Source organism: Emydura macquarii, unplaced genomic scaffold (assembly GCF_026122565.2).
Source record: "Emydura macquarii macquarii isolate MOO-44397 ecotype Brisbane River unplaced genomic scaffold, CSIRO-AGI_Emac_v2 contig_1045, whole genome shotgun sequence".
NCBI classification, from domain to species: Eukaryota; Metazoa; Chordata; order Testudines; family Chelidae; genus Emydura; species Emydura macquarii.
The window spans coordinates 19,263,222-19,285,337 of NW_027131182.1; the positions used below are offsets into that span (position 1 = coordinate 19,263,222).

At 39.6% G+C, this 22,116-nt stretch overlaps 1 protein-coding gene across 2 annotated transcripts in view; it reads left to right on the forward strand.

Annotated features, from left to right (window-relative positions):
• The window catches only part of PARP8 (poly(ADP-ribose) polymerase family member 8), a 144,012-nt gene that overhangs the window by 84,637 nt on the left and 37,259 nt on the right, over positions 1-22,116 (forward strand). For both annotated transcript variants that reach the window (XM_067545677.1, XM_067545678.1), the window contains exons 7-12: positions 3,903-3,997; positions 11,277-11,337; positions 12,044-12,134; positions 15,688-15,754; positions 17,428-17,553; positions 19,926-20,490. In XM_067545677.1, coding sequence (XP_067401778.1) covers positions 3,903-3,997; positions 11,277-11,337; positions 12,044-12,134; positions 15,688-15,754; positions 17,428-17,553; positions 19,926-20,490 — 1,005 coding nt within the window. The remainder of the gene's footprint in view (positions 1-3,902; positions 3,998-11,276; positions 11,338-12,043; positions 12,135-15,687; positions 15,755-17,427; positions 17,554-19,925; positions 20,491-22,116) is intronic.

Below are 22,116 nucleotides of genomic sequence, written 5' to 3' on the forward strand. Positions count from 1 at the left end.
GCTTGTCAATTCATTCACACCAAGGTGGGGTGTGAATCTACCCTGCATTAGCTTGCTGCAGACTAAATGTCTGTGTGGACACTGCTGACACACAGTTTGTTAATGTGCTTTGATGCAGTCCTCTTTGAAATGGGATTTAGGAGTTATCTTCCTAAATCACTTAAACTCTTTTTAAAAACTGTTACCCATTGTTTTTATGTTGGGCCAAAAAAATCTGTATCGTGTCTCAGATTAAAAGCGGAGACTATCTAACCATAAGTCTTTCAGATATGGCAAACTTATCAGACCTTTTACTTTGGGACCTTTATCTCTTTATACTGGCTTTCTGTGAGAGTCTTTGTGCGCTCTTCCTTTGAATCTCTACCCTCTGTACATTTGGAGAACGTAACAGCAAATCAGCACTTCTTGAAACAATAACACTATTGTTTTTGGTTCTTTTTCATGCTGCCCTTGCAGTATAAATTTACAGATGCAGCTGTAAAAAAAATCTGCCTTTAATCAAAGTTGCCATTCACCTCTGCATGTTCATAAATGTGGCTAAGGTTGTATCACAGGGCTGGGAAATACCATATATGATGTGTTCCTAATATGTTGTTGTTCCTTGCCGATAAGGGAACACTGCAGGCATTCGCTGCCCTTTCCAGCCCTTAGCCATGGATTACCAGAAATTACGTTGGGAAGCATTATGTTGGGGAGCCAGGCAATCCACATATTGTTCCAGGTGGATTTTTCTGATGATTGATACAATAGGGAGAAAAAAGATGGCATGTCAAGTATGTTGTGATTCACAGGATGATCATCCTTCTCTGTTCATAAGGAAGAACTCCATTATCATCAGTACATCACGTCAAGATTTATGTTGTTTAAGTGACTCCGGAGTATATATATGGTGTCAGCATTTTTATTTATTTATTTTCTTCATCTAATTACTCAGGATCACTTTACAATTATGTCAGCAACTGAAAGAGTGATGGGTCCTAGTTTTTTTACTTCTTCATGGGGAAGGGTGTGAGGGTGGGAGTCCTGCCACCCTCACTTACTTACCTTCTTCCTAACAACTTATTCTCTCTGACTCAGCAAAATGCCAGTCCCCTAGCAGCAGCATCCTTTGCCCCTTCCCTTTATTGGGCCCTAGCTTCTGCAGCCTAGAGGATAGGAGCAAGACTCCTTCCAGAGCTCCGTCTTCCATTTCTGACCAGAATAAGTCAGTAATACACTTGCTCAGATCCCTCTCTTTCATAAATGTGCTTAGTACCTCTGGTAATCTTGTGCTGCTATGTTGACAAGTACGGTGCTTCAGATTCTTTCATGAATTCCAAATGTGGTCAAATTATCACTGACTAATTTTCACTTGTAAAGGGGGTCGGATGAGTACTGTTTAATTCAGTTGAAATGTCAAACCTGATAGAGACCACTGAATCTCAGAATTAAAATCCTACTGCATATTGATGTACAAATTAAGGGCCCAATACTGCCATCAGTTATGCCTGTGTAACAACAGTTGTTGTCTGGGAATTCTACATGAATATTTCAAGGTAAGAATTGGACTCTGGTGCTTTATTCTTTGTCTTTCTCAGCGAGACAAAGCCAAATTCTGCTCTCATTTAGTTTTGTGCTAGTACAAATCTGGGGAAATTGACTTCTATAGAGTTATTCCAGATTTAAACGAGTGTAACAGGACAGAATGTGGACACACCATCTATAGGCATTCACTGTAACTGTAAAATATTGATAGATTACAGCAGTGGTTCCCAACCTTTTTGGCTTGAGGGCCACAAATACCATTTTTACAACCTTGAAGGGCCACCAGTCTATCAACTCATAAAACATGTATTGATGTATACACCATTACAGACTACAAATCACTACATGTTTAAAGTAAACATTTTGATGCTACTCTGCTCATTTTTACGTTCACTATTTTACATCTACAAATTACTCACCGCATATGACACACTCACAGACAAAGCACTAGTGTGGATGAGTGATTGTTACTACACACTGAAGTACATGACCTGGCAGCTAAGTCATGGTGGATGACAAACCGGAAGGCATTGATTTTTAGAGTCCTGCCCCTCCTCAAGCATGGTGGGTTCTGGCTGCCCCGTCAGCAGTTCCCTCTACCCCCCTAACTGCAGAGAGATGGAAGGAATTCAGCGAGGAGGCTGTCTCACCTTGGCCCTGTAGCCCTGTGCGCTCCACCTGGGTCCCTAGACAGTGGCTCCCTTCTGCAGCCAGGGGGATGGGAGATCGGTGCTCCCCTCCCTCTGGCTCCAGCAGAGACTCCAGCACCTAGGGATCCAGGCGGAGCACTTTGCTGTGCTCCCTGCTACAGCCAGGGGGAGAAGATCACTGATCTCACGTCCCCTTGGGTGCAGCAAGGAGCCTGCACCGGTCTTGTAGCCCTGTGGCAACCTTCTCCGCCAGGGTCCTTAGGCAGCGGCTCCCTTCTGCAGCCAGCAGGAGGGGAGCAGCGGGCCACTTTGAAAGACCCCATGGGCCGCTTTTGGAAACCACTGGATTACAGTATTCTTTCCTACAGGAAAATATCTTATACCTTGAAAATGATATGTTTTAGATCCTCATAGACTAGAGTATAGGCAAATGTAACTTATTTGGACTTCATACAGTATAACCAAACTATCAGTTTTGTTCTATGATGTTAAACTGCTGTTGGCTATTTCTACCTTTCAGGTGCAATGCGGGTATGCAACAATAAAATTCCTACTATTATTCTTTACACATTTTCAAGAGGAATAATAAAGAGGGAAGATTGTCTTAGGTCATGTCACTTTTCTCTATACAGTTTATGGTGTTATAAGCTATTGGTAAAAATAACAAAGTGATTTAGAAGTCTAAGTTCCATTGAGTTCTAAGTCACTTAGGTGTTTTTGAAAATTATATATTATATCCCTAATTAATTATTTTCTAGGTGATTGTTTTCCTTGTCTCATGTGACTTTTTTACCTGCTTTTATTTTGTTTTAAAATGAAGTGGTTTTAGATTGGAAAAATATTAGCAAGTAGAGTTATGCAAATCTGGGAAGAAAGGAGGACTTCAATGAGGCCAAGATTTTGCACTGTATTTTTTGAGTAGTTTCTATAGAGTGCCATAGATTTCATCCCTATTAATTTCTGTAGGACTTTTCCATAAGAGGTATTTATTATTACTATTACTGCTACTGCTTCGGCTACTTTGTTTTACTTAAGCACTTAGGAACCTGAGTCAGGGACCAAGACCTCCTTGTGCTAAACACTCTACAAAAAAGACAGTCTCTTCCCCTGAAGAATTTACAATCTAAGCATAAAACAAGAGTTAGTATAATAGACAGTGGTCTCAGCACACCAGTGGCCTAACCATTTTCAGTTTTTTGTAGGCATCATGCCAAAGTAGAGTTTTAAGGAGGAATTTGCAGGAGGACAATGAGGTGGCTCTGCAGGTATTTGAACTTGGAATGAATTTTGCCAATTTTACACACATTTTGCAAACAATTTCCTCCTTTCCTGTTGAACAGCTGATTAGCTTTCCCCCAAGAAAATAATGAAATTGGTCATGTGTTTAAGATGCTAAATAAACTCACCAACAAACTGGCTTTTATCTTCATAGAAAAGGAAACATTGAAAGTGAAGCCTTCACTTTTTTTCACAAAAATTCCTTTTTCCCTTTTTTTTTCCCCTTTCTTTTTTCATATGGCCTTAGTAGCAGCTTGTGTTTTGGTACAGCACCATGGTAAACATGCTATCAGTGGAACATAGAGACATACAATAGAAGAAAAAAAAACCAATTTACTAAACAACTTGAGAAACACCAGCACATTTGCACTTAGAATACTATGAAAATGTTGCTACTAGTAAAATATAAAATAAAATAAAAACACTCAACCATATTACATTTTTCTGCAGGTTAACTATGATGGGGAACTTCACAAGCACCCACAACTGGAAGCTGATTTGACAGCAGTGAGAGAGATCTATGGGCCTAGTGCAGTATCTCTCAGGTACATCATTTTATTGGGGAAAATTCTTGTCAGTTCTGTGGACAGAAAATTGATAATCAGAAGCATGCTCTAAGGGAATGGGAGCTAGTTGGCTATATTCTGGCATCTTCGCAGATAGGCCTCTGTGCAGGCTCTTCATCACAGAGGGTCATAACCTACATTTTTCTAGGGGGATCATTTATATCAACTAAAGGAAAGTGAATGAACATTATGAGCTAGCAGTGTTGATTCTGGGCTCTGCTTTTATTGTTGTTGAACTTACTAATACAGCTGCCTATGCTCAGAACAATTTCTTAAGGCACAATCTGGGAAACATTAAAGTCAATGAGAGTGTAGCTTTTCACTTTGTTGGAGACAGGATTGGACAGTTGTATTCCGATACAAATTACTGCTAAGTGTAATTGAACTTACGAATCTTGTTAAACTATCTTTGTTCTGTCATGTAGTCCGTAATGTTTTCATTAGGTATTATTTAAATAATAATAATAATAATTAATAATAATATGTTATGACCAGCAGGCAAGATTTAACAGATCTGTTTGTAAAGTGATGGAAAAAATATCATCCTCATAATATGACAGGAAACAAGAAATAAAAAGAACTACCCAGGCTCTAATGATTATTTTACCTATGTAGCATATAACAATTTCCATTAACCTTTACATTAAATGTTTGCTATTTTATTCTGAGAAAAGAGGTATTGTTTAAAGTTAAGTTGTGTGGTGCTGCTGAATAACGTGCAAATTTAATTTATCAAGTGTACATTTTAATGGCATGTATTTAATTCCTCGGATGCTATTCCTAAAAGAAAAAAGGTCTTCATTATATGCTGTTTGAAATTAAATGGAAATTCATTAGATTTAAAGGACATTAGGAATGAAAATCCAAGCAATTGTACATGACTTCAGAAATGAATGAGATAATCATTTAGTTGCCAGACTGTTAACTGCTACACTGTGTGAAACTCTGTATACCTTTATAATATGTTCCCTCAGGCACTTAACATTACAACAATGAATGTAACCTTTTAAAAATGTTAATGCATTTAATTTATTGAATAATCTGCTTTGTTGTGGGCTATGCCAGCTCTTAGGGCTCAATTCATTAGAAATTGGCATCTGTGCAGTTCTAGCATGTGGAAATTTTTGGTGCCTCCGGTGCTCTTCAGCAGTTGAGAAGATCCATAAATCTTTGGCAACCACAAAATGCAATATTAGGCATTCAGTTTCATCCTCTCCTCTAGTTCTAATTCCCTGGCTGCACCAAATCCAACTGACAATGATCTTCAGGGCACCCCCTGAATGAGAATATTTCTAAAGGCATGTCTACACAGCTGCTGGAAGGGCACTTTCCAGTGTTGGTATATTGAAGTACACCAGCTCTGCTCCAGCTAGCATGTGAAAAATAGCAGTGTGACTGTGGTGGCATTAGTCACTCACTTACAATCCCTCCTGACCCTCCTAGGTATGTACGTGGGAGGCTTGCCCAAGCCACTGCCCGTGCTGCTATGGCCACACTGCTATTTTTAGCACGCTAGCAGTTGAGTAGAGTTTATGTGTATCTGTTTGCCCATGCTGGGAAGCACCTGCCCAGCTGCTGTGTAGACATCCTCTCTAGTGGTTACCTCTTTCCCTGCTGTCTAACAGTCGATCAACCGGAGAACTTTAAAGATAAAAAGAAGAGTTTCTGCAGACACTTGCTGTGCATGGTATACAGCTCCTCATCACTGAGCTTCGGATGCTAGAGATGGGCAAACCCTTCACACATTGTTTATTTGCCACATGAACTGACCCCCTCAGAGTCTTTTCACCGTACTTATTGAGGGACATAACCCCCTGAAGGTTTCTTTGAAAGATCCTCAAGAGCTGCGCTACCACATCAGGACTATGGGACATCACCTGCCCCTGCCTCTCGGTAGGAGAGGTGTTTCCTAGCTCCTACAGCTTTATTGGGGGGATAGCATGAAAGGGTACTTTTTGTCCCTAAAATCCCTGATGAATGGTGTGAGAGTTTTTAAGAGCATGGAAATCCCTTTTTATCTCCTCTTATTTCACTCACCCTTTATGTGATTATTTTTTGGCTACATTTTTATTTAATGCTGGGATTTTGCTCTAAGGCCCAGTCCTTCAGCGCTCACTCACTTGAGTAATATTAGCACTTGAATAGTCTCACTGAATTCCATGCGCCTAGTTGCCTATGTTTTTCAACAGTGTTTTGATGTACTAGGGGAAGGTCACTGAAAGGAGGCAAAACATGTGAGGGGGATACAAGAGAGGAACCAGCACAAGCAAACCAGTCACACATTAAATGTAAAAGTTCAAGCACTATAAAATGCTCAGGTGCATGAGTTAAAACTGCGCCTTGGGGAGTCCAGCACTAACTGCATGTGGCAGATAACACAAACTAACACTGACCTTGACAACATTACAGGTAGTCTTCAAAGTTCAGTTATTCTTTAGCAGTTCCTCCAAAATACTAGACAGACACTCAGGGATTTTTGTTTTTTGCGGGGTTCTTTTGGTCACCTTGGTCTTAGCTTTTTTCATTTTTCTAATCAGCACAGTTTTTAACCGTTGTTTTTATATTAGAATTTTCATGGGCGCCACATGCACCCCCTCTTTAGAGAAGCCTAGCCCCTTGCCCCACTCCTTCCACCAAGGCCCCGCCGCACTCCTTCCACCTGAGGCCCTGCCCCCTCCCCGACTCTCATCGGCTGGCCCATCAGCACAGCCCTGAACCCTGGGCAACACCCAGAGCAGCCTCGAATCCCAACTGGCACCTGGAGCAGCCCTGAACCCCGGCTGGCCCCCAGTACCCAGAGCAGCCTCGAATCCCAGGCTGGCAACTGGAGCAGTCCTGAATCGCAGTCAGCCTGCTGGTGCCCAGAGCAGCCCCAAATCAAGGCTGGTGCCAGGAGAAGCCCTGAACCCCAGCCGGCACCCATGGCAGCTCTGAACCTTGGGCAGCCCACTGGCACCTGGGGCAGCCCCGTGCCCCAGGGAGCAAAAGGAGCAATGCGGCGGGCAGTGTGGGGAGCTCAGGGAGGGGACGGAGCAGGGATGGGAAGAGACAGGGCTACCATGGACCAGGCATCTGGCAGCTGCGCCAAGGGAGGCTTAGCCTCCCCTGGCCTATTATACCCGCCACCGATGAGAATTTACCTAAGTAGCTCTTAGGGTTTCCCAGAGCAGGCGTGTGATTTCTTCCCCTACCCCAAACTTTGGCTTGGTTTTTGCATCCCTCTTCAGTACATTAGTACCACAGAGGAAGTATTTGGCTTTTAGAATGAGGATTTTCAAAGGTGTCTAAATGCAGAGGTAAGTGGGAGGCCCTTGGGTACCTTTGTAAAGACCCTGAATGTCTTTTTATATCATTAGAGATTTAGTTCTTCCGCCTTTTAGCATTTTAGCACATAAAAATCCAGACTGCAATCCATAGCCCTTTCTGAAATGAAACTAAAAAACTGCCTATTCAGTCTCCTTGAAACTTGTCTCTAGGCTGCCAAGGGTAATGGCTGAAATGTGACCAACAGACAAACTTCAGATATATGGGAATGCATTAGACATTGTTCAGATAAAAGACTCCCATCACCTGAATTGTAACAGAACATAAACAAGTAAAGTGAATATAAAATTAGGAAAATATTACAGAAATCATCTGTGTAACCATTCTCTCTCAACCTCCTCTTTAGATCACTGGAAGTTAAGGCAAGATTCTGCCATTATTCATGTCAAAGGGAGTTTGCTCTTGACATGAATGGGGGCAGAATAGGCCCATACTGTTGTCCTGGGTCTTGGTCTATCTGGCCCACACGTGAAGTAAATATGGCGCATGGAACAGTTGTAGGCAGAATATTTTGGGCGTCAGTATGGAAGTATTCGTCTGTTTACACAGCATGTGTTCAAGCAGTTTTCCTATCCTCTATCAAGAAACCTACCAGTATGCATTTCATTAGTATTATGCACTTTGCTACCACTGTGCACTTTACTACTCTCAAAAAAGTGTGCTCAACTTGCACAGACTTTAGAAATGTGCACTGCGGACTCCATGAAATGTCTATAGAAACGCTGCAGAATCTGACAGCACCTTGCAGACACTTGCATGTTCCTGCAAACTGCATCAGAGGGCATCCAGTACTTTTTCAGTGATGGTGCCATGTCAATATAGCTACTGCTTTGTTGTTGAGCCCTAAATAAAGGACTCATTTGGGACTGTTACCTTCTTCTTTAAGTAGTGTCCCTATGGGGGCTCCACCATAGGTGTGTCTGCCTCCCTGCACTGCTGATCAGAGAACTTTGGTAGCAGTCTGCGTTGAGCCCACACATGCGCTGTCTCTCCTCATGCTGCACCACGAGGCTAGCCAGCATGCGCGGGCTAACCATCCTCAGTTCCTTCTCAGTTGCCCCTGGCTAGAGACAGGCCATTAGGTGTCCATTAGCGGATTCTTAACTCTACTTTTCATTTGTTAATCTTTAGCTTTAGAAACCTTTTAGCTTTTTTCTGACTTCTTATTTGGCCGTGCCTTAAAAAAAAAAAAAAAAGTCAAATCAAAAAGAAGAAAGAAAAGGCTTTGTTCTGATGTCAACACCCGGTGGGGGGACCTCCCTGGACGAGGGTAGGCCCGGCTCTTCAGGCTTCAAGAAGTGTCACACTTGCAGTGAGGTGATCCCAGTCGCGGACAAGCACTTCCAGTGCATTCACATCCAACAAAAATGTTCCCTCCACCAGCAGCTCTGACTGAAATCTTGAAAGGACAGAGAGCATCACCAGAAAGTCATCTTTATGAAAGTGGCTCTCCAACCCCAACCCTCCGGTGGCTGAGAGTTTTCCCCTCAACCTTTGACATGGAAGGACAGTGAGTCGAAGGAACAGTATGGGGACTCTTCTCATAAGTTGAAAAAGAGAGTGGGAAGTCCCCTAAGTGAGCCCAGGGATAACCGAAAGTGATTGCTATCTTGCTCAGTATCCTCAGCACCAAGATCATCTGATACCCATGTCTTATGGTGACCATCGATGTCTGATACCATTGATAGGCCCACAGACCCTTTGGGCATGGGCACTGAATCTTCGGTACAGAGGGATAAGGGAAAATGCCCTAAGACGCTCTAGGTACGTGAGCTGATATCAGTGATGTTGGTACTGTCAGGAGCATCGGCCCACCAAGCACCAGAGAGATTGGTGCAGGTGAGGTCTGCGTCCCCACGCTAGCACCTCTGCCAATGCTGGGGCACTAGGTACTGGCTGAATTCCATCAGTCTGGGGTTCTGGCTATGCTGGAAGCACCTAACTCTTTGCCCCTTGGAACTGAGATCATGGCACTGAGCCAAGGCTGACCAAGGAGTATTTCCCCACAATCATGTCATGCTCTTCTGTTGTCAAGTAAGGGATTGGACAGTGAGCTGGAAGGAGTTTCTCAATACTCTTCCCAAGCTCCATATGGGATCCAATATCAACAGGGTCCAGGAATGTATTACCAGATGGCACTGCCACCATCTTGGTACGGCCACCCATGGGCACCTCCAGCAGGCCCTATGCCACTGCACACTGCTACCGAAGTTCTCCGATCAGCAGCAGACACCCCTATAGTGTAGCACCCATAGGGACACACATCCGAAGAATAATCATTACTGCACAAGGTGAGTAACTTCTTCTTCTTCCTCTACCATCCCTTTCTTCTACCCCCAGTAAATAAAGAAAGAAAGATACTAATTAAATAAATAAAACACTGAGCCAGTGTCTGAAATCCACTTTGGTCATAGTCAACAGACTTTGCCCATCATGCTAGCATACAGAAAACGGAAAAGGTACAGGCAAGTAGATCTGAATAATCAGAAAGTAGCCAATTGATTTTCTTTTTGTCTCTTTTTACTAATGAAGTCAGCTTTTAACATGATGCCCATTATGCATCAGAACTAAGGTTTATAGTACAATTTCTTGGATTTTTTTTTCTTTTTAAGTTTTTTTTCCCTAATGAAATCTCTGCCATTTAAAGGGACTATAATTTTTTCTAAGTTAGCCAAACAGTTGCACCTTACTACTAAAGCACATGATGGAGAATACAACTTTTTAAAAAATTTCCTTTTGTAAAGGAAATTTAGTGTTACCCTGATGTTCTGGAAAATGAAGTATCCTTTTATACGCACAGCAGATCCAGAACAAATAGCACCTGCTTAGACTTTCCCACTCAGTCTGACTAATGTGCCCGAGCTCTGTTCTGCAGGGACCAACTCTGTACAATACAGTACAACTCCCAGTGAGTTTTATAGAATTCACTAATTCAAGATGGTGTGCAGTATATATGGTACCCCTGCAAAAAAATGAAGTATAGATACATGAGGCCAGATGCACTCTTGTGGGTTCAGGGAGACACAAATAGCACCTCCCTGCATCAACCTGGCCTGCAATGTTCAAGGGAGATTCACCCAAGCATGGGCAAGTGGTTATAATATTCGTGGTTTCCTTTGGCGAGCAAGGAGAGTTTTAACCTCCATTGGTGGATCCAAAGAAGCTCTGTCAGCGACAACTGTTAAAGGGATGCAATTAATTAGCCTGTTCTCACAGCTGTCCAGCCAGCACTGCACACTTTCTGAGATGGACTAGGCACCAGTAAGCCTTCCAGGACTGGGGAGGTAGTAGGTGCTTTATGCAACACAGAGTGGACTTTCCATCACTAGGAGCCTAATACAAAAGTCTGTGCCGGTTTCCATTGGTGAATCTTATCTATTGTCTGGAGAACAAACCCAAGCATCTAAGGTGAACAATGGTTCCGTTTCTGTTCCTGACCAATCTTTGGTCTCTGTGGAGTGAACCAGTTGTGATGCTGTTTGTGGCAGAGTGGATACCTGTTCATTGAGAACTGGAATGATTCAAACATTTTGTTTCACAAAGGCTGTCATTGCATTGCAGTCATGCGTTGTTGATGGCTTTTGGTCACTACAAACCAAATGTGAACCAGGGACCTAGCGGTAAATAGCTGTCATTTACCCAGTGTTGTCCATTACAAAGTATCCCAGTACAATTCCCTTGAGTTACACAGTTCCTCAAATGTGATTATCTGTGTTATTGAAGGCTTGGAATATTATTTGCAGAGGTCATTAGTTGATCCCTTTCAGTACAGCAAAAAGTCACTCACTATGGAAAAGTTGGCCTAACCCAGTTAAATGTGTACTTTTATATCCATTACTGATTTTATTCTTAATAAGATCTCTCCTCTTCTAAATACTCTTGGGCTAAATAGTATCTTAGATAGTTAAAAAGTAATATGATTCTTTACTTTCAGGGAATATGGAGCCATTGATGATGTAGATATTGATCTGCATATTGATGTTAGCTTTCTTGATGTAAGTAATCTAATCATACAATTATATAATGAACTTTAGTATCCATTTAATTCTGTCCTATATAAGATTCTGTCAGAGATTTTCCCTCTTTGGATTTTTGATCTTTACAAGCTCCTGTCACATTATTGACTGTTATTCACTTCTCAGTGGAAACATTTTCATGTCAATTTGCAAACTTATAACTATGCTTTTTTTAAGCTGTTTATTTGCTACCTCTATATTTACTTTTAGAAGTGCCTTTGTGAATGCACAAGGAGGGCAAACTACATGATCACAATGGCCCCTTCTGGCCTTGGAATTTATGAATTTATGAACTGAGGCAAAGGCAGTACACTGTGATTTTTGCTGCCATAGGGCCTTACCTGTTAGGAATCACATCATACACTCCCAGAGGGGAGAAGACGTAGGATGAATTTCACCTTGCACAGATGGCCACCAATGGTCTCTGCTAAGGAAAGATTTGAGTGGCAACAGATGTAGATAACAGTGCTGCCCAGCCTCCGCTTCTCCCTGGAAACATAATTTCTTCTGCCATTATTTTTCACTTCTCCATCTCATTTGTGCAATAACCTTCCTCCACAAAGGTGGAAGTTAATGAGCACATTCCATTGAATATTTCACCAACACAAGGGTTGACTGACAAAACATAAGCATTTCCTGATGATGGCTAATGTTTTTTGTTGTTTTTCTGTTTCTCTTGAATCAGGAAGAGATTGCTGTGGCTTGGGATGTAATCCGCACAGAGCCTATAATAGTGCGTTTGCACTGTTCACTTACACAGTACTTAAATGGTCCAGGTTAGTCACATTTGTATTTTTCCTGTGCCTTGTATGATGCCTTAGTTTTGAGCCATGTATAAGGTAACAGATAAATGTGTTCACTGCTAAAACCCCAATCCTGAAAACATTTGTGCACATGTTTAACTTTACTACTGTGAGTGGTCCTATTGACTTCACTGCAGAAGTCTTTGCATGGTCAATGCTAAGAGCATGTCTACAATCCCCTGCAGTTTAGACTAAAGGAGTGTTAATAGCAGTATGCACCAAAATGCTATGCTATAACTCCCCTGTGTGGATGCTGCGGGTGTGAATGTAAAGGTTTTGGGTTCACACCTCTTCAAAGACGACTACATTAGTGTGGTCTTGGGATCTTCATGTTCATGCCCACAGCATCCACTTGGAGGAGTTACAGTACAGCACTTTGATGTGCACTGCTATTCACACCCATTTAGGCTTCCAATCCAGGCTCTCAGCTCTGGTCTATGCCTGTGGGATAATTCTACCCCTGAACAATGAAGATATTTTTCCGGTCATGATTTGTCTGGAAAAAATAAGCCATTTCTACTTTGTCTGCAGCTGCTTATTGCAAGCTGTGTTCTGTTCATTATATCAGTGTCCTATTTCTGTGCTTAGCTTTATGTCTTGTTTCACTACATCTGACTATTTTAATATTTTTTTTTTTATAAATGTGCATGTGTTTATTTATTGCAAAGAGCTATTGTAACTTTGGGTTAACATTCATTATTGTGTTACTCAACTCCAATTTAAAATCAAAATTCTTATACACTCATCCCCAGAGTGTCAACTTTGCAAATCCTTGTCCAGGTGGATATGTTCCTGCAAGACCATAAGCAACAATAAAGCTTCTGAACTCTTGGCAAGGTTAAAACAGGAATTATAGGCCCCAATCCTGCACCTGACTTTGTGCAGGAGCAACCCTGAGTCTGTATGAAGTCAATTGCAGGATCAGGGCAAGAGACAGGTGCTTTGTCTTACTGATCTTATGAATATGGTGTAATTGCTGTTTCTGCCAGTGATTTTTAGTAAAAAAGATCAATTATATCAATCTCATATATTAATATATGAATGAACTCTCTCTCTTCTCAACTTTTCCCCATGAAACACTGTTCTGAGTAATAACTTGTTATTACCTTATGGTATGTATATCTTTCCTTTTGTGTCTGCCATTCACTGATGGAAGGAACAGATGTACCATATGCTCAAGGGGAGGTAAAATATGTCTGGCTGCTGTTTCAGATGTATTATACAGAATACAAGTGTATTGAAATTTCTGTTCTTATTTAGGACGTAGCCAGATTACTACCTATGTGCTATTTTCCATTTTTATGAGCAGCATGGAATTTTTTATATTGATCAAATACTATTAAAATGTATTTGTCCCCAGGTTCCTGTTTTGGGAATATATGGAAAAATATGTATATTTGCAAGGTTGCCCAACACATGCCATTATAAAATCCTGTTTCAGTTGTTTATAATTTTGCCAAACTTTAATTTTTTGAGATGAATATATATATATATATATATAAAATGCAAAACAAAACCCATTCAGCAGAGTATAGTTTATGGAGAGAAATAGGTATTTTTCAATAATTTGTTTATGTGTGCTATGGTGGAATGCTATTAGGAATGGGAGGAATTAATTTTTTTCATTCTAAATTATATCACTGGTCCATCAGGTTTGGTATTCTGCTTCTGGCAGTGTCCATTACCTGATGTTTCAGAGGAAGTGAAAAGTATCCCATAATGCACTCTGGCATTTTGAAATGCAGCACATCCTACGCTAATTGTGTGAAAAAGGGCTCCTGAACCCTTCAGGCGATCACCTTATGCCCTGAAATGTGAGATTTGGTTACACTTTAGAATTTATAAATATAAATACATTGTTACTGCTAATCAAATTATCCATCCCTTTTGAAAATCCAACCACAGTTTGTCTGAAAAAGATTAAACAGTGTTTAAATAATAGCACTGCACAAAAGGATAAAAAAGCAACAGATGCTTGTTTGAAAGAAAGGAAATTTGAGGGAGACAGAAGATATGTTTTGAATTATTTGCAAATGAAACAATCATTCTAAAGAGCACCTGGCAAACAGTGGCATTTCAGATTGGAACAGGCATTTTTATTGTCTTTTTTTAAAAAAATGATAAAAATAACATATACTTAAAAATCATGGTATCATTCTGATAAAATATTGACCCAAATCTTCAGGATCTCTTTTTTCAGTGTGATTGTTATAAGTCTTTTCTTTTCTTACAATAATAAAATACACTGGTTTGGACAACATCAATGCTTGTAATATATACTGGCTCTTATCCTGCCTCAAAGAATTGAAGTTTCCTCAATAAGTGTTTGGTGCCATCTGCCACTTCAATCTACTAAATGTTACTAAAGGATTTTGGTAATACCAGAACTGGACGCTTGTTTACAACCTCCATGCCTTATGTTTGCAATTTTCTGAGCCAGTAAATATGGGCGTTCTGATGGTGGGAATGGTATAAAGTGTATCCTATCACATAAATGACAACTTTTGAGCTTCCTTGAGGAAAGTTCAGAACAGTCATTGGCTATTGGGATTCATACATGATGCAGTCAGATGACAAGTACTGTGGATCTTTTACTGAAATGCCTTCAGAAAACAAACGCTACAGATAATGATATTGGTAGGTTTTCTTTATATTCTAAAACATAAAGACAGGGATCAGACAAATGCCGGAGTAAAGTTTGACTTTCTCTGTATGCTGACAGAATGGGCTAACTCTATTGTCCTATAATGCTTCAGAGGAACTTGAATAAATTTAAGTTTTTATACAGAAAAGTTTCTTCTTTCCAAGAAGTACCTTCTGCCACAGAAGTACTCCAGATCATCTACGCTTTTAAAAAGTTCTGAAATGAGCATTGTAGGAAGAGGGAGAGGAAACACCTTGCTCCAGAAAATATGGTGTGGTGCTGATGAGATACAAAAGGAGCTATGGCAAGTCCTTTTTGGCAAAGAGCCTAATTCTGTCCTTATTCACACTGGTGTGAAAACGGGATATCATTGATTTCAGTGAAGTTGCTTTGCATTTACATAGTGTAACTGAGAGTAGAATTTGGTCTGAAGTCTCACAGGATTTTTAAAGAATGACAAACAGTCAAGAAAGAAAGGCAAGTAATGGAACCTCCACTTCCCCACCAAAAAGAGATTAAATGAGTAAGTAAATCAGTACATCTTTTGAAGTTGAGGCAGTGTGATGTCCCCAGTGGAAGAGATTTAAAAGACTGCAACTGTTTACTTGGAAATAAGATGACTATGGCTGTAGATGGTCACTGAACTGTACTCTGAAGTGGTACTGAGATGCTTGGCCAGCTGGTTTTTGCTCACATGTTCAGGTTCCGTACTGACTCAGGCAACAGTACTGCCCTCACCATTGCTTCCATGGGGTTTCCCAAGGTATAAGTCAGCACAGAATATTGACCATAATCACCAAACCACCAATACAACTCTGTGATAGCCTGTTCTAGCATGACAATTCCTATTTACATACACATCTCACAATGTATTTTCTGCAGTGCCCACCGTGGATGTATTTCAGATCTCTACTAAGGAAAGATTTGGGTTGGGACATCAGCTGAAAAAGTAAGTTCTGGAAGAAATGTAATACCATCTTGTTTAATGCATTATTGTTATAATCATCTTATAATAGCTCCTGCATTGTGTCAAGTAAGACACAATTAACAGATGGGTTGTAGATCTCTTTGGGCCAAATGACTCCTGACCGCTTTTTCAGTTAAAAAGTTCTATTTCCTCCTTTTTAAATTCTTCTGACAGTGCTGACAAATAACCTCAAGGGTAACCCTTGTAAATGTTTCCCCTGCCCTTTACTGCAGATTGATAAAATGTACCATCCAAAGTTGTGAAATCAGAAAGGATGCCGCTAAGAATGTTTTATGTCATATTGCAACTTAGATTTTAAGTTTCATAGGGCAGGGAATATGTTACGTATGTCTAGTACAATAGGGCTCTGATCCTTGGCCACTGACCTTGAGGTTCTATCACAACAACTAATAATAACCACTTTGGCACAGGTTTTCTGAGGTCAGTAAGGCGGGGGGTAGCTGAAAAGATTTAGCAGTTTCATGTAGCCAGTTGAAGACTTAGTTCAGTTTAATTAAAATTCTGATGTTTCATCTCTTTTCAAAATCTCATTATTAATATTAATTCATAATAATTTAATATTAAAAATCAGATGACAAGAATATAAGTTTAATTGTAAATCTACATAGCAAAAACAACCCTGCAGCAGCGACTCTCAGAGCTTGGGTCAACTGGTTGGGATCATGGGGCTTCCACTGCAGGGCTAAAAATAGCAGTGTATATGTTCAGGCTCTGGCTGGTGTGCTGGGCTCTGAGACACTCCCCCTTTGCCAGGTGCAGAACCTCATATTTTGAGTCCCAACATCTACACCATTATTTTTAGTCCTCATGAGCAAGCCCAAGTCAGTTGACCCAGGCTCTGAAAGTCACTGCTGTGTGGATTTTTTGCTGTGTAGATGTACCTTAAATGTCCGCACCTTAAAAAAAAAAAATGCAGTGTGGTCCCATAAAGAAATCTTTTGTTGGTAGATATTTAAAGAACCAGTCAGAAATAGTCAGTGCAGTGTTCTAATAACATTGCAGATTAATTCACTTTCTTAAAAATATTTGCAGTAATTTGAAATTGAGAAAAATGTAATCAGTTCCTAATGCTACGTTTCATTCCTTATAGTATCCCTGAGTTGTACATTAGGAAGAGGCATACACAATTCATTTTTGGTTAATACATTTTGTCAAGGAGAGGGGTGAGACCTGTGATTGTAATCCACATGAGTAAGCAGTTAAGCCAAAAACTTTGAATAGCCACAGGTCTCATGGCCTACGATCACTTTTGAGGACAAGAAGATCTTCATCTTTGAAAATCAATAAAATAGCAAGTTAAGCCAACACTACCATCCACTTTAACCATAGCACTTTAACCATACATCTCAAACCTAAATGCTCTCAGATTTCTGCATCTCTATGACAAAGACACTTTCACATCTTTTAGCCTTTTGTTACACAGAATGCATCTTTGATATGTGTATTACGTGCACTAGGTTATATCAACAACACTGTCATTTTTAAGGAGCCACGTACCAACCTCAATCCACCCATGTGGCTCTCAAGTTCTCCATTTAGAATGAGGCCACTATATGGCTTTAAGTGATGAAAGCACAGGTGTTAGTTTTAAAATTACTGTGATTTGGCTCTGATTTTTTCCCCCTCCTTCACAGAATCATGCAGACGTTTGTTACACAGCAGTGGAAAAATAGCAAAGAAAAATCAAATTGTACGCACAACAAAAAAGTGTCTGAGAAAAAGGTGAAATCCCCTCTGCACATCTTTTCTACATTGCGCAGGTAATACCGGGCAAAATGTGCTTTTATTATTACATGCTGTTCAGATTCCACAGCATACTTAACAAGGTGAAAGGTTGACTTTTCTCCAAAGAGAAGTATTCTGTTTATATCTTACCTCTTGAGTCCTCACCTTGTATGATTTCAAGAACTAACTAGGAACTACTGCAGTTTCCAAGACTATTCCAGGCGGGGAGTGCTTTAGTGTCCTAGCCTCTAAAAGACCCTGACTCATCTAGAACTGAAAATCACTGTTTTTGTATTGTTAAACTTGGCTGTGTGTGCTTTTATTAGTTTAGTAGGCTGACTGTTGTTTTATTAGCCATAGTATCCTGCTAGTTTTATTGCTGTCCAGGTTTGCTTTCCATAGTTGTATTTTTCTTCACTTTCAGAAAAAAATGTGCATGATATTTCAAGGAGTAGGAGTAGGAGTAGGGGCCTGATTTTCAGAAGTGCTGAGTACTGACACCTCGCGTTGACTTTATTTGGAGGCATGCATGCTCAGCACCTCTGAAAATCACGTACCAGGACTTGAAAGGCCCAATCCTGAAGCACTTACACACATGAGTAACTATGCTCATGTGAATAGTCCTGTTGAATCCCATTGAGTTTATACTATCATGAGTGAAGTTATTCATGTGCCTAAATGCCTCTGTGTCTTCCAGGAGTGTAGTTTACCTGCTGTAGCACTCTTTCTGTTTTTGAGAGGTTGGTTGATCACTTCCTCATTGGATTTGGATGCTCCTTTCAGCATCTCTGATGCTCAATGAACTTCTTGTAGTCTAAGTTTCACATGTAACAGTGAGAGGTACAACAGACCTAGAATGGGGATGGGTTGGATATTGTATCCATATAGAGGTGTCAAGGGGTATTTCATATTTACAGGAAATAAAAGAGAAAGATGCACTTGTGAGCAAGAAACTATCCTACCCTGTTGCAAACACAGTTCACACAAATTGTAACATATCAATACACTCCTGCCTTCCTGAGGTTTGGTTTATTCACAAACAGAATAAAAGAAGCCAGCCCAGTCTTTATCCCTAGACTTGGCTGCAACTAGAATTCCTCTCCAAAGACTGTTTAGCCCATACACTAAGCCCCCTTTCTTTGTGGAGCATCACTCCCATCTCACTTGTGTCCATGTATGGTAATGAGTCATTTACTGTGAGTCAGCACATTTAACTTAACATTTTCCAGCAGGATCACCATTTGCTAACAGCATGTGTAAACATTACCGGCCTGTTAAAGGGATGTTTTCCTTTGGGATTTCATTTCTCTGCTTTTTGAGCAAACCAAAAAGGTCTGAGTTTGGTATGAAGGATGGAAAACGTATTCAGGAAGATTTAATTTTGTCTGATATCAGCTCTCTTATTACTAGGCAAACAAATTTTAAATATTGATTCTGTAATATTAGAAAAATGATCCAGATCATATGAATGCTGCTTCATCAATGCTTTGATTCTTTGTTTATTTATTACATATATTAGGCCTGATTAACCTCTCAGTCATGCTACCGCAAATCAGCGACATAAAACCAGTTGAAGTGAGAATAGAATCTTCTACAAAATAATCAAATTATTGTGAGGAGTTCATTTTGTTTGGGGTTTTTTTAGTTTTTAGTTTTTTGTTTTTGTTTTTGTTTTTTGTTTTTAAGAATTGTTTCAGTTGAACTACATATGAGTGACTGAGCGCAAGCTTCTGTTGCAGTTAAAATTCGAAGAGCCCATTATATCCTTCAACTGATCTGCAAGCAAAACTTCTCAGTTTTGTGGTGTCTAGAAATTATCATGGCTTGAAAGGATCATGCTGTAACAATTGTACAAGAAAAGTAGATTGACCCTTTTGATTGGAGAAGGATATTATTGCCCCATATGAAAAATATGGCCATGATTTTCAAAAACACGTGCCTAAATAAATGGCCTAATTATGAATTTAGGAATTAAATTAATTTATTAATTTTAATTTAATTTTAAATTTAATTTTATTTAGGAGCTAAATTTCAATTTTAATTTTAATTTTAAAAAATTTTACATTTTTTTTAAAAAAAATTTTTACATTAATTTAAAAAAAATTGTAATTTAAATTTTAATTTAATTTTAAATTTTGTTTTATTTAGGAACTAATTTTTTTTTTTTAAATCATGGCCTATACCTATAGCTAGTCAGATACACAGAGATACATACTCCTTATTATATACTTTTAGGAATGAAATCTGTATACCAATTTGCCTAATCCATACAAATCACTCTTTTCTCTGTGCTAAACAGATATTTTTTTAAAAATGCCTTGCATGTTTATATGTAAAGTTGCTTGTTTATTGTTTCGTAGAGTTTTTGATTGTTCCTGTACTAGGTTTTCTCTTATTTATTTTTAAGGTCGCCAAGTTATCCTCCACCTGGCTGTGGTAAAAACAAATCAAAACTGAAATCTGAACAAGATGGCATCTCCAAAACTCACAAGCTGCTGAGAAGGACTTGTTCTAGCACTGTCAAGGCTGAGGATGTGTGTGCCACAAAGTCTCACAGAACCTTTGGCCGTTCATTGTCTAGTGATCCCAGGGCTGAACAGACACTAGCTATTAAATCGCACAAACTGTTGAACCGTTCTTGCTCGACAACTGTCAAGCAAGAAGAGTGCATCACGCTAAAGCCCCAAAAACTCCTAAGCAGATCATGTTCTGGGGATCCTCGATGTGAGCACAATAGCACCTTGAAGCCCCACAAACTTTTAAGCAGGTCTTATTCCAGTAATCTTAGAATGGAAGAATTAGATGGACTGAAGAATCACAAGTTACTCAGCAAGTCTTACTCCAGTGCCCCTAAGACATCCAAAATGGAGCTTTTCAAGGAACCCACCATAGCAGAGGGCAGGAGGCTCTCTCTTACCTCAGGGCTTATTGGTATCTTAACGCCATCTTCCTCATCCCCTTCGCAAGCTGCTGTGCGTAATAATCATTATTCTGTCTGTTTGTTTTTCCTCTCGTTTGTTTTCTAAAATGCATCCAGAATATACATAAATGCAGTTGTGAAGGGGGATTTAACATGAAATAGAACACATTGGAAGTGACCTTTTTATTCAATATGAAACAACTGCCGACACACGTATGTCTGTAATAATAACTGGGACCACTTCAGCCTAGGCTGAGCTTTTATGTTTCCCTCCATGTAAGAGGCAGCATACTTATTCTTTCTCCATACCCTGTGCACAGAATGGTGATATAGGTAGGCTGAGCAGAGGATTGAATCCCATTTTCCCCTCTTGCAGTCTCCTGAGGCAACTCCCAGTCATGCCCGTGAGGTTGTATTTGGTTTGGGTTGGGAAAACAAAGGATTCACATGCATTTTACTAAACACAGAAGATACGCTTCAATGTTAGTTCTTTCTGTAACTGAACACTAAAAATAAGGAGGATGTTTACTGTCAGATTAAGTATAAGCTAGCCTGCTTTTTCCTGTTTCAACATATTGGGAGGCAATGTCGTCGGATATGTTAGATGTGGAGAGCTGGAGTCAGGAGACCAAGGTGCTAGTCACAACTTTACCATTAATAAGCATGGTACCTCAGTTTCCCCACCTTGACAAAATTCTGAGATCCTTGGTTGAATGGTGCTACCTAAGTGTAAAATATTATTAAATATTCTGACTTTAACGAAATGACGTTAACAATTTTTCAGTCTACTCGTGGTAAATTAGCCTAATAAGTCATCTGTGAGCAATTCTCACTGTATCTAAAGGCAATAATTTAGTATGATTTATAAAGCTGCTCTGTGCATGTTACTTGGTTGTTTCTATAACTTGTACAACCAAAATTAATTAAAGGTGAACTGCAAAGCTATACGCGCTATCACCAATGTTTGGGATTCATTTTTCACTCTGAACCAGTTAATGATGTCTCTGCTTTAGGAGCCTGAATAAGCTCTCACTTGAAGTCAATAGAAATAATCCCACTGACTTTGGTGAAATAAACTAAAATACTAATAACAATAAATTTATTATCATTACATAATAACATATTATAATATATTATATATTATTATAGTGTATATACACTATATTGTATACTATATATATACTATATATTATTATAGTATATTATATTATAGTATATATTATATATAGTATATACTCTATATTAATATAGAGTATATATTATTATAAATGTATATATACATTACTATTTATTATTATAATACATTAATATTGAGGGAAATCATCCTGTACACAATCAGGTGCAACTCCACTGACTGCAGTGGAATGGCATCAGGACCTAATTTGGCAATTAACGTATTAAAAACCTAGCTTCTTTCCACTGTCCTGCCAAGATACTTGGGGTGTCATACAGGAAAGAAACATCAGGAAAAAGAAAGGTTCCACAAATAAGCAGCGTGGTCCAGCTTCCACTGAAGTAAAAAAAGATGGCCTGAGACAGATGTCAGGGGGAGGGATTTCCACACCTTAGTGGCCTCTGTAGCAAAGGTACCTTCCAAAATAATGTATCATCATATTTCGAGAAAAAGTACCAGAAAGAAGGTGAGTGAGCATAGATACTTGTTAGGATGAGGCACAAG